The following is a 13,122-nucleotide window of genomic DNA, read 5'->3' on the forward strand; positions in this document are numbered from 1 at the left end:
AATAATATTATATATTGGTACCAAAAATTATATATATATATAGGCCGGCCTATCAGGCTTGTAAGGCTTTTTAATAGGCCTAAGCCTTGTCTATTTAATTTAATAGACTTTTAAAGAAGTCTAAGCCTAACCTTTTAATTAAATAGGTCAGTTCAAGTCAGGTTTTATGTAGTCCAGGTCGTAGGCCCCTGTAGGCCGGCCTAACCTATTCCCACCCCTATGTGCAAATGAAGAGATCTAAGACTCACCGTAAGTAAACTAAGGATTCAAATTAGATTTTATATTTTCTTACAAGAATTTGTTTCTATAATTTTAATAAAAATTAGTGAGTGTTCTCAAATCTTATAAGAAAACAAAAAGTTTATTAAAATAACGTTAAGAATTCAACTTAAAAAAGAAATAAAAAAAACATTTATAAATCGACCAAATGAATTTTTGATTCTTTATCTTTTTTTTTATTTAGATCATTTATCTTTTAAAAAGTTTATTTTTTTTATCTCTTTAAAAATGATTCTTCTATCAATTTAAAGTTAACACATGCAACAACTTTTAGCCGCCACAACATAAACAAACTCAAATTTTCAAATTGAAAATGACAAACCCTAATTTCCAAATTGAAAATCACAAAGTGAATTATGCTTTTCTTCCTCTTCGAGCTTCTTCCAAGCCGGTCGGTCAACAAGGCTTCCCTCCCCAACATGTTTTATATTATGAGATTTTGAGAGTTGAAACTTGGTGTTGCGTTTTAGATCCATAACATTCTAAGATCTTGGGACATTTTGCGCATTTGAATCTTCGTATGAGATCCCAAACCTAGTGTTGCATTTTTGACAAATTTGGGTAGTTGGGTTTTTGGTTGAGATTGAGGTGGCAATGTGATGGTCGTGCCCCACTGGTCTTGGTGTGTTGGCCACACAGTCGGTTCCATCGTCCATGGTGAAGCGGAAGAACTTATGCAAATGAGAATTGCTTTATGGGATAATGACGTCATAACATGTGGAGAAGAGGATCCACACATTCCCAAAATGGAAGAGTTCATCGATGCGGTCGACCAGGAGGAGGTTATGCGACTTGAGGTCTCAAGAGAGAGAAGAAAAAAGAAGAGAAGTTGAAAGGTGAAGAAAAAACTTTCATTTTGTGGCAACTTTAACCGCTAATACATTTATTTTATTAACAACGTTAACTTTAAACTAATCGAATGATCATTTTGAATCAATTTTAAAAGATAAAATAATCAAAATGAATATTTAAAAAAATAAAATAAAAAACAAAAAAAACAAAACAAGTAAGATAAAAGATTAAATAGATCATTTGACCTTATAAATTTATAATAATTTTTCTTAATAATTTGTAATCTATAAAGAAAAGTGAGTTAAGAAATAAGGTCTTACTAAAAGAACTAAAAAAAAGATGTATTTATTGTATAGATAACATGAGAACATTAAAAAAATTATCAACATCACAATTCTATAGATTTCAATAAAAGTCTTTCTTTATTTAATTTTTTAATCAGTATTTAAGAAATAAGAAGCGTCACCATGACACGTTCATTCATTTGTTTTATGTATAAAAATTTGGAGCAATTGCCATTTGGCTGTGCTTTTCACTCTTTCTCTCACATCTCCCTATTTCTTTTCTCTCTCATTCGTTTACAAGTCACAACCCACCTTGGATTGTTTTTCTGCGACCAAAGCACGAACTTACACACACACAGACTCCGACTTGTGTTGTGAAAACCTTTGTGCATTACCCGACGCTTCTTCTTTTCTTGTTTTCGCTCCAAAACCCATTGCTTCAATCACTAATACTCCACTTTCAGATCGGGGTGTGTCTCTCTCCAACACGCACAAAAAAAGGTTCTTCTCTTCTTTTTTCTGACGAAATTTTATTCCTTATACCATACTCTTTCTTTTCCATGGTGTTTTTCTCTTCAAATTTTGAAATTTGATCACTGCATGTGGGAAACGAATACTGGGCTCGTTTGATCTCACACCCTTTTGTTCTTCAGATATTTTTAGGATACTTTTCCTTTTGGTGTTTCAATAGTGATGCTGAATTTGTTGCATGCAAATGGGTTTTCTTTTGAAAGATTTGGTTTTGAATTCTGGGTGTTTTTCTTCATTGTCTTCTGCTTCTGAATTTGTGTGCTTTTCAATTTTTGATTTCCCTGATATTCTAATGCTGATGTTTTAAAGGGCATTTGTGTGTTTGACTTTTGAATATGAGGTTTTGGGTTTTGTTGGAGACTTAATTTAGGTGACTGTGTATTTCAGCCTGCATGCAAGGCATCGATGTTCTAATGACCCTTTTTAAAATAATCTGTAAAGAAATGAAAAAAAAGTTGCTTTTATTTGGTCTCTAAGAAGGGTACCTGTAAGGTTTCTCATTTTCATTTGCTTGAATTTATCAGTGCTTCAGTGAATTTTTAGTCTGACATAATCACCAGGTTTTATTTGCTTGCCCTTATAGAATTATCCTCTGTTTCAATTTTCAAGTTCATTTATGAAGTTGATTTAATTTTTGTCTTTAGGTCTTCATTTTTTCTTCATTTTTTTTTCAATTTATTTGGTGCAGTGGATAAAACAGACTAACAATACTGTAACTTTTTTCTTGTTTGCTTGGTCTCATTTTTTTAATGGAAATGAAATGTGCCCTGCTGCTAAATTACAAAATCTCTCATTTTTTTCCTTGGTCTGGTTTGAGTTTTGCATTATATATTGAAAATTATTTTCTTCACAGGAAATTGCAACTTTGCCAACTGCATGTACTTCATGATATGATGTTTGACAAAAAGTTTTGAATTCTTGCTTCCCTGCAATTGACGGTTTCCTTTTGTCCGTTTCAATGCATGTTAGGCATGTAGGTTATTGTGGATCCTAAGATGGTGATTATTAATTCTGTATTAATTAGCTTCTGATTTTCTGGGGCAGGATTTGAAGATTTGGATAAGTTGCTTTCAGTCTTGAAGTACTAAAAAAGTTGAGTGTGAGGTGTGAAGTGAATTTTAACAGTGATAATTGGTAAATGGGGACCCAAACTATGGGGACTCATGGTGGTGGTGGAGACAGTAATGGGAAACAGTCACCACTCCAGCCTCTGGTGCGGCAAAACTCAATGTACAGTCTCACACTTGATGAGGTTCAGAATCAATTGGGCGATTTGGGGAAGCCGCTAACTAGTATGAACATTGATGAGCTTCTAAAAAATGTGTGGACCGCTGAGGCAAGTCAGACCATTGGTATGGACAATGAGGGCACAGCACAAGCTAGTCAAGCTTCTCTGCAGCGTCAGGCTAGTCTGTCATTAACCGGTGCACTAAGCAAGAAGACTGTAGATGAGGTTTGGAGAGATATCCAACAAAACAAAATCGTAGGGGAGAAGAAGTTCCAAGACAGACATCCTACTTTGGGAGAAATGACATTGGAGGATTTCTTGGTGAAAGCAGGTGTTGTTGCAGGTGCATCTTCTAATAGAACAAATACCAGTACTATAGCTGGAGTTGATTCAAACGTGGCAGTACCACAGTTTCCTTCACAAGCACAGTGGATACAATATCCACAAGCACAATATCAGCATCCACCACAAAGTTTAATGGGGATGTATATGCCTAGCCAAGGTATGGTACAGCCATTACACATGGGGGCTGGAGCTTCATTAGATGTTTCGTTTGCAGATAATCAGATGGCAATGCCATCGTCTCTGATGGGAACAATGTCAGATACGCAGACTCCTGGAAGAAAAAAGAGCACTTCTGAGGACATGATAGAGAAGACTGTTGAGAGGAGACAGAAAAGGATGATAAAAAATCGGGAATCTGCTGCCCGTTCAAGAGCAAGGAAACAGGTGATCTTTCTTTCTTTATTTTGAGTGACATGTTATCTAAGTCCTTATCCTTTAATTGGTTTTTTCCGTAGTAAAAACCCTAAACCTGAATCATGTTATAAACAGGCATACACAAATGAATTGGAGAATAAAGTCTCGCGCCTGGAAGAGGAAAATGAAAGGCTGAGGAAACGAAAGGTTAGATTCTGCTTTGAAGTTCTAATTTAATTGCCTTAAGTGTGTTTTGCTGTTAATTGAAATTCCTGCATATACCTTCAGTCCCAAGATTGAGTAGTTTCTCCTTTTGCAGAGTATATTTTCAGAATAAGATAGGAGACTAGACAATCTTAGTTTCAATTATTATTTTATGCTTTTTGTAGAGATAGGAAACTCTGCATATTATATTCGTTAAACAAGACATGAACTAACAAGTATTAAGAAATTATCTTTGACCATGAAATATGTTTTGCTCAATTTCCTTGAGACCATACTTTACTCACAATTTGAAGTGCCATGCAGTTGGTTGATTTGTTTCTTATGTGACTTGGTAATTAAATCAGATATTTGAATGCCAATAACAACTTCTTTGCTGCATGAGTTTCTAGTCTTTAAGTGTATGATTTTGGTAGCTGGCAACTTGTAATTAATCTTCAGAAACTTCTTATTATACAGTATGGTGTGTTGAAAAGGAAATTCAATACACACATGGAAAATTGCTCATTGATTAATTTTTCTGGGAGGAAATATTATTAGACAACAATTCTAAATTAAGGGGAACTGGGGAAGAATGGTTTCTCCTTTGTTTGATACTAGTTTATCTTTGTTTTCTCCTTTGTTTTAATGACGGGGAAAATTTATTTTTCCTTTATCTATTTTCTTTTATTCATTCATTTCCATTCTGTTTTTTAGATGTGCAGATGCATTTCAATCATTTTAAACATGTTTCTTACTCTAGGCCCCTTCCAAAAGATTAAGCATAGAAACATAGTAGATCAGTATAAATACTTTGGTATAACTGTTTAGATATTTTGACTGGCAGGATGATACATTCACACGATTGTTAGATATTTTTATTTCTACATTATCAATCAAGACAAAAGGCACCTCTTTCCTTCCAGCTTTTGCATTATCCTTCTGTTTTAGGATATTTATAGAAATAACTTGTTTCTGTTGACTGTGATGCACCGTGATTTTGCAGCTGTCATTAATCAGTACATTGTGGATTGACTCTATTCTGGCTAACATTATAATAATCTGATTTTTTTTTATATATTTCTGGATTTAGAGTTTGATTAATTTTAATTTATAATTGGTAAATCATGTAATCAAATGAATTTTACTTTTCTGCATATATGTCATCCAAGTCTGGAATATTGAGTGACATGAGAATGTCAGAATCAGTAACCCTGCTTATATTTTACTTTGTCATATAGTGGCTTTTAGGTTGATTGCACTTCTGCTGTGAACAACAAAATTTTTTAGTTATGGCAAATCATTGATCTATCACTGTGGGTTTGTGTCCATTGGATTATGGAATTTGGGGGTTAGTTTGGACTCTCATAATTGATTTTGGTTTATTGGAATGGAATAGGAATGCACTTGGTATAGTGGAATAAAATAGGAATGCACATTGATCAATATCATATCCTAGAAATACTTTGTAAAGATTGTTTTATATTATCGTTATATCACTTTTCTCCTCTTCTTTGTTTTTTTGGGTAAATCCTTTATGGGTGGTACCAGAGCTGTGCAAGGGGATATGTCTTTATGATGATTACGATGCTTTTGAATTCTTCAGTGTCAATTTGAGGACATTTTGACATGCCAATGTTTTCACTCTTGTTAATGATAACTGTTTTTGTTTAATTAGACATTTGAACTTTAGTGGTTTTTGACTTTTATCATATACATTAATTTATGGAACAATAAAAGTTTGCCGCTTGAAGGATCAATCACGAGCAAATCTTATGACATGAATGAAATTCAAATATTCAATGAATCATTACAAAAACAGCATTGCTAACATGATGTCTTTTTATCAGGATGTATCCTTCTTGATCTCACTGCTCTAGCTTGGACAGTTATGTAAGATTTTTTCAGGAAAATATTTGAGTCAGGTTTTTAATGTTGTGATAAAGAAACAGAAATGAACTGGTGAAAGTCTCACACAACTCTGATATTTTTTCCTTTCCCTATGAAGATACTACTATTAATCTTTTACAAAATTTGCCTCTCATGCCAATGCCTTGTGATGTTTTAGCTATATAGAGCAGTTACTTGTCACCAAACAAAAATATTACTTTCATGCACTACTGGAGTGCCATATCTTGAACTATGCCTTGGATTTTTTTTTGCTGCTTCCTCAATAAACTAGGCTTTTTGGGTAGTGAGATGGGGGGCTTTGATTTACTAGCTTTACATTCCTTACTCCTTGTTGCACAATTGAAGTTAATTTAACAAAGATATTGAATTATAATTCCTTCATACAGCTGTACTATACAAAATCTCATTGCATGTATTCAGATTGTGAGCATGATGACTTTTTACTTTTTAAAATCATGGGAACACATTCACTGCTCATTCATTTGTACATGCTTACTTTCTAATTGCTATAATATTAGACTGACTAGTTTATAACTTTTCCTCCTCAACTTGCAGGAGCTAGAGCAGATGTTGTCATGTGCACCCCCTCCTGAACCTAAATATCAACTTCGCCGAATAGCATCAGCTCCATTCTGAGATCTGTACCTAGTTGTAGCGGTTTGTATATTTGAGTATCAGGGAATTCTCCTTGTGGATTACTGTGTGGTTGAATCCAGTATGTCAAGAATAGCTATGTGATGCATTTGCATCCAATGACTTGCTTTTAATTGTTAAGTTCTTTATAACTCCTCTGTGAAGGTTCTTTAGAAAAAAATGTAAAATATTGTAGTTTTACCATTCACAATATAGCCCTTTTAATAATGCCTTGAGGTACTTTTACGATTTGGGGATGACAAAATTGTGGGGTCTTGCCATTTTTCAAGATATGGGAAAATAGGGCCACTGTTTAATATTCACTGCAGAGATGAGCATCATCAATTACTAATTACTAATCATGTGAGATAGAATCATGGGTTCAGTTTATTGTAACTTTTTCTAACTCCTTTCTTTCCATTGAGGAAGAGAATCAGTCAGTTCAATGTTGCGTTTAAAACATGCATTAAATGAGAGATTTAGATGAGGACAAAATTTCATATGCATTCTTAGATACAATTTCATATGCATTTTTGGTATTGTTTTCTAACAAGATTTGAAGTTTCACCTCGGTAATCTGCGGAATAGAAGTTTCTATTAAAGGCCAACATAGATTATTAAGGTGATATTCTAATTTTGATTGAAGAACAACATTAAGGATGTATTTGATTTAGAGGATGAAAATAAAAGAGATTTTTTTTTTTAATTAGAGTGTAAAATGTGAGTCTCACAAAAAAGATACAAAATTTTTCTCCAATATTATTTATGTCTTCTAAAACAAACACACCCTAAAAGTATGTGAAATTGTATCTGAGTTTTATCCTTTACATGATTTACTCAAAATAATTTGAATGCAGATATATGCCAAAGAAGAGAAAAGATGTAGCAGCAAAGATGGCTTTGATTTTACAAAGGGTATTGTGCCGGCATTTCTTTTCACGGCAAAAGGTGGCTTTGATTTTACAAGGGGTATCGTACCACACCATCCTTTTTCACCTCAAAGGTGTCTTTTATTTCAGACATCATGAAAGCCCGAACCAGCATTAGCCTTTTACTTTAGGACAAAGATGATGCTCCACAAATTAACAATTATTATTATTTTTTCCTGAAAAAAACAGTAGGGTGGTAAGATGCATACTTTTGTACTGATAAAAAAAAAAGATGCATGCTTTTGTTGTCAGATAAATCTCAATTATGAGAATAATGCTATTAATGTGTAAAACACTACTGAGTTTTGAAAATATTTATTTTATTGTAATTTTTAATTATAATATAATTTATGTAGGGAGAGATCCAAATATTTCAAGATTGATTTTTTTAGAGTTATTCTTCCTTCTCATAATTTATTTTTTTAAGATTTAATGATTTTAGTAAGTAATTAATTTTAATTATTAGATTTTAAGAAAATAAATGATAAGGATGAGAAAAAAGAGTTATTTTTAAAATAAGTGGATTCTTTCTTATTTATGTATTTTAAAAGAATTTATTTATTATAAATTTTAGTTATATAGGAAAACAAACATTTATCTTGTATATTACATAAACTAGAATACTAATTATCAGTATTTTATGAATATGCTTGTGAGAAAAAGGTAAACATGAACAAAATTAAAGTTATCGTTTAGCCAAAATGTGCTAGTTACCCGTAACAAGATGATTCATGAAATGGTGGGAGTAAAGATAATTGAGGTCCATGACAAATATCTTGGGTTACCCACAAATGTGAGTAGGTCTAAGAAAATTATTTTCTCCGAGTCCGAAATAGAATTTGGAATAAAAAAGGAGTGAAAGGTTGGAACGAGAAAACTTTATCCACAGCTTATAAAGATACTTTTAAAGAAAAGGGTGTTGCTAGGTGCACCCTATATTGCTGGTGCACTCAGCATTTTTTAAAAATGTCAAAATTGTTCTTGCGCTTTCTTCGCATTTGTGATGAGTATGCGTGAAGGTGGTCTATAAATCGTACAGATCAAGTTAATTCGTAAGGTTGATACAGATCAAGCTAATCCGTAAGGTTGATACAGATCAAGTTGATCCGTATGTTAATATTAAGTGCATACAGATCAACTTAATCCGTAAAAAATTTACAGATCAAGAATATTTCAATCTTTTTCCCTTAAGTGCTGAGTGCACTAACAATAAAGCTGAGTGCACCTATCAAAGGAAAATGTTAGGCAAACCACTAATACTGGTTGACCTTCATCACCCTTCAGTTGGAATAAAAAAATATTATATTATTTGATAATTTTTAATAAAAATATAAATAATAGTAAAGAAAAGCGAGTGACAGTTCCAAAAATTGAAAAGTCCCAAAAATTAAATTAAATGAAAAGAGGGTAAAAGGGGAAAAGTTCCAAATATCCCTAAATTGTTTTCTCCTGCTTGCCTCCTTTCTTGTTCTTCTCCCGCTTCTCTCATCTCTCCGACATCTCGATAGTACCAGTGTGAAGGTCATTTGTGACGCATGCCTCCTCTTCCGCTTCTCCGTTATATCCTTTGCATTGGCGTAGAGGTGATTTGTGATGAGGCTCGCACTTGCTTTGCTTTTCCCATCTCTCTGACATCTCGTTAGCACCAGTGTGGAGGTCATTTATGATGAGGTATGTGCTTGCCCCATCTAGAGTTCCAAAAATCCTCAATACTAATCAACAAAATTTTGTTCCTAAAAAAATATTTAAAATATACTTATTTTTGTTCCATACCTGTTTACCCCAGAAAGTGCCATCTTCATATTCATAATTAGTAACTTGGGTTACTGCCTTAATAAAGTTGGAAGGAGTGATATCATTAGCAGAATATGCACTCCCTCCCAAAGCTTGAGTTGCCTTAGAGAGGCTTGGTGGGTGAATGATTGAGTAACAAGCTCACACCACACAATCCTTTGATTCCTTTATCAAGGGGCACTTCATTGTTATTATATCTAAAGCATTAAACAAGTGTCACGCATTCATGCTTTATAATTTGGAATTTATGTGTTCAGTTTTTCATTGAGTTTCATAGAAGATGGAGAAACTAGCTGATAATGGTGTTAATAGAACTCAACTAGTTATGTTAGGTTCACCAACATATCAAATGAAAGACCTCAATTTATATATGCTTTTGATATATCTTGATTGATCTGTGATGATTATATGCTTGTCATCTATATGAACTTAATAATCTTGTCAATTTGGACAAGAAAATGTTTTTGATTTGTTCTATAATTTTGGTGTTGCAAGCAAGAATAAAGGTGCACAAAATCCTTCAAGTGTACCTGTAAGCAATTTGTGAATCCTTCAATTTTTTCTTTAAAAGTTTATTATTATTATTATGTTGGTACTTCTAATAGAAGTCACTTTCATAATGATGCTTATTTGAAGATTAATTCCCCTCTACCAAGGGGTGGACTGTAGGGCTTCTATGCTAACTGTTTTTTTGTTATAATTGTTTTGGAGTTTTAATTCTTTACTTGGTTTGAGGTTAGCAATTATAATATTTTGTCAACCATTTGTGAAGATATTTTAACAATGGAAAATAGATAACATTCATTAAGATACATTTCAAAAAAATTGTAGTTTACTTTCCTCTTTAATATCCTATTATTATAGTTACCCATATTTTTCTTTCCAACATTTTCTTGCAGTAAAAATATCTAGATTGAAACATTTTATTTTGAAATCTTTCTCTCCATTTCGTGATATGATTATGTAGGTGATGCATCCCTTAAACATTCTAGAACTGGTTCGGTTGAGCATCATTACTCAACATCAATCACTTCAAATGAGTCAACCTTTGTTGAAATTGTCCATCCAAAAGGTTCAATTGTTACATTTGTAATTAAGAATAATTTGACCCATTGTTTTAGAATGATGTCATCTATACTATCTGGTACAAAAAGTACAAGTGATTTGATGAACAAAGTGTAGAATGTTGTGTAGGATTCCATAGATTTTTCGATAGAGAAACAATTATTGGCTGGAAATTGGATAATCAATGAGGGAGAGAAAAAAAATGCTTCAATGGACATATTAAAGACATATATGATAAAGAATTAAAGATAATAATTCCTTGAGTTTTTGTTTTAAAATCAGGTCCTTCCAGAATAAAATCTAGCAAAATCATAGACTTACTTAATTGTGTATAATGAATATAACAATAGAAATATCCATCAGGAAAGGTTGTTCCTTATCAATATGGAAGGTATACTGTCGATGACTCAATTATTTGAAGGCTAGTTGCTTATTGATATGGTCAAACTTCCAACTTGCATAATTTTCTTTGTTTCGTATTGAATTATATGTCTACTTGTAAACTTGTATTTTAGTAGCTTACCCTAACTGTCCAAGATAAATGAAGATAAACATTTGGGCACTTATGTATTCCATCAATTCATTTCTTTTTCACTTTTGTAAATCATACGAATGAAATACTATTGAAGCTATGTAATTATTAAGTATTTATTATGAGAAGCTTTCCAAATATGAAAGTTCTCCATTAGCAGTTGCTACTACAACTGAATCAATTGTTAAAGCTATAGAAACTAAAAATAGTACCATTGTGAAACCTTTTGAAAGGGAACCTGAATTTCTTACTGCTATAACTGCAGGGTCTCAAGTCCTTGAGGAGTTATAGAAAGATGTAGACAAGATGCTATGAATTGTGGTTCAACTTGCTCTTGAAAATAGTAAAGCTTAGAATAACATTTTTTGCTTGTATGAAGTGATTCCTTTCTTGTACTAAAAAACAAGAAACAACTTAGTTTCTTTCAAATCTTCACACCTTTTGATTCCTTCTTAGGTTCCTTTTGTACTAAAAAATAAGAAACAACTTAATATTCTTTTTGATTCCACCATATGGTGTGCCTAAATTTAAAACAATAGTAAGAGTTAACATGTTCATTATACACTTATCATATACTACTTAGGATCATCAATTTTTGTAGTTTCTAATAAAAGTTTGGATGTAAAATGAAATATAATAGAATGTAACAACTTAAGTTACTAATATAACCTTAACTTTTATGCACAACTAACTAGTAAATGTAGCTTGCATGATTTCCTTGGTACAAGTAAAATTATTCCCTTAGATGACATGTTACATAATTTGCTCATACAAGTTTAGTCTTTCAATCACGAGCTAAAGAAAATCTTGTTCACATGTGACTTTTGAGTAATATTAGAAGGGTTAGAGTTAATCACAAATGGTAAAAGGTTAACCAAACATTTATGATAAACTTAACCATTTTATTCATATCATGAATACAAATTTTCATTGTATGGTGCCTAAATTTAAAACAATAATAAGAGTTAACATGCGCATTATACACTTATCAAATCATTTAGGATTACCATTTTTTGTAGTTTCTAATAAAATTTTAAATATAAAATGAAATCTAATCGAATGTAACCACTTAAGTTACTAATGTAACCTTAACTTTGTACATAACTAACCAGTAAATTTAGCTCTCGTGATCCCTATATGATAGAAATTGAATTATTCTCATATGACATAACACATGTTTTCTTCAAATAAGTTTGGTCCTTGATGCATAAGACAAACAAATTCTTGTTCACATGTGACTTCTGGGTAATAATATTAGAAAGGCTACAATTAACCGCCAATGATAAAAGGATAACATGTATTTATTATAGACTTAACCACTTTATTCATATCACAAATACAAATTTTCATCATATGACGTGCCTAAATTTAAAACAATTACAAGAGTTAACATGTGCATTATACACTTATCAAATCATTTAGAATAATAATTTTTGTAGTTTCTAATAAAAGTTTAGATGTAAAATGAAATTCTATCCTTTGTATCCACTTAAGTTATTGAAGTAACCTTAATTTTGGACATAAATAACCAGTAAAAGTAGCTCTTATGATTTCCTTGGTACAGGTAAAATTCTTCTCTAAGATGACATGACACACACTTTTATCAAACAAGTTTAGTGTTTCAGGCATGAGCTAAAGAAATTCATGTTCACATGTGACTTTTGAGTAATAATATTATATATGTTAGAATTAACTACAAATGATAAGATGTTAACAATTATTTATGATAGACTTAATAACCTTATTCATAGCACGAATACAAATTTTCATATGTTGTATCTAAATTTAAAATAATTATAAGAGTTACCAAGTATATTATACACTTATCAAATCATTTAGGATGATCATTTTTTATAGTTTTTAGTGAAAGTTTGGATGTAAAATGAAATTCAATTGAATGTAATCACTTAAGTTACTAAAATAACATTAACTTTGGGCATAGGCCTATAACTTTTGGCATAATTGTCTTGTGAAAATTTGGATATAAAACAAAATCATATAGAATGTAACAATTTAAGTTACTAAAGTAACCTTTAACTTTTGACATAACTAATCAGTTAAAATTTGGATGTAGAACAAAATCCAATCAAATGTAACTACTTAAGTTACTAAAATAACCTTAATTTTAAACATAACTAATTAGTGAAAGTTTGGATGTTAAATGAAATCTAATCGAATGTAATCACTTAAGTTACTAAAGTAACGTTAAATTTTGGCACAACTAACCAGTGAAAGTTTGGATGT

General features: G+C 31.8%; 1 protein-coding gene and 1 long non-coding RNA gene across 3 annotated transcripts; both read left to right on the plus strand.

Annotated features, from left to right (window-relative positions):
- The first annotated feature begins 1,573 nt into the window (after positions 1-1,573).
- On the plus strand, positions 1,574-6,786 carry BZIP70 (ABSCISIC ACID-INSENSITIVE 5-like protein 2). 2 transcript variants are annotated; one of them, XM_006585626.4, is made up of 5 exons: positions 1,574-1,856; positions 2,931-3,616; positions 3,719-3,843; positions 3,949-4,020; positions 6,481-6,786. In XM_006585626.4, the coding sequence occupies exons 2-5, from the start codon at positions 3,025-3,027 to the stop codon at positions 6,559-6,561; spliced, it is 870 nt and encodes a 289-aa protein (XP_006585689.1). In that variant the 5' UTR covers positions 1,574-1,856; positions 2,931-3,024; the 3' UTR covers positions 6,562-6,786. The 2 variants fall into 2 exon arrangements, with proteins under 2 accessions (XP_006585689.1, NP_001345671.1); NM_001358742.1 differs by having other exon boundaries at positions 1,625-1,856; positions 2,931-3,843; positions 6,481-6,782.
- A 2,084-nt stretch (positions 6,787-8,870) lies between these two features.
- Positions 8,871-11,386, plus strand: LOC102662410 (uncharacterized). The gene is made up of 2 exons (XR_415592.4): positions 8,871-9,158; positions 11,144-11,386. It is a non-coding gene; the product is annotated as an uncharacterized lncRNA (long non-coding RNA).
- The last annotated feature ends 1,736 nt before the right edge of the window (positions 11,387-13,122 follow it).

The sequence above is a fragment of the Glycine max genome, chromosome 8 (assembly GCF_000004515.6).
Source record: "Glycine max cultivar Williams 82 chromosome 8, Glycine_max_v4.0, whole genome shotgun sequence".
NCBI classification, from domain to species: domain Eukaryota; kingdom Viridiplantae; phylum Streptophyta; class Magnoliopsida; order Fabales; family Fabaceae; genus Glycine; species Glycine max.

Excerpts from the sequence above, each read along its gene's own strand:
- BZIP70 (NM_001358742.1), top strand. The coding sequence starts at position 3,025 with ATGGGGACCCAAACTATGGGGACTCATGGTGGTGGTGGAGACAGTAAT. Across the intron at positions 3,844-3,948 it reads GTTCAAGAGCAAGGAAACAG|GCATACACAAATGAATTGGA; the intron begins GTGATCTTTCTT and ends TGTTATAAACAG. Across the intron at positions 4,021-6,480 it reads AAAGGCTGAGGAAACGAAAG|GAGCTAGAGCAGATGTTGTC; the intron begins GTTAGATTCTGC and ends CTCAACTTGCAG.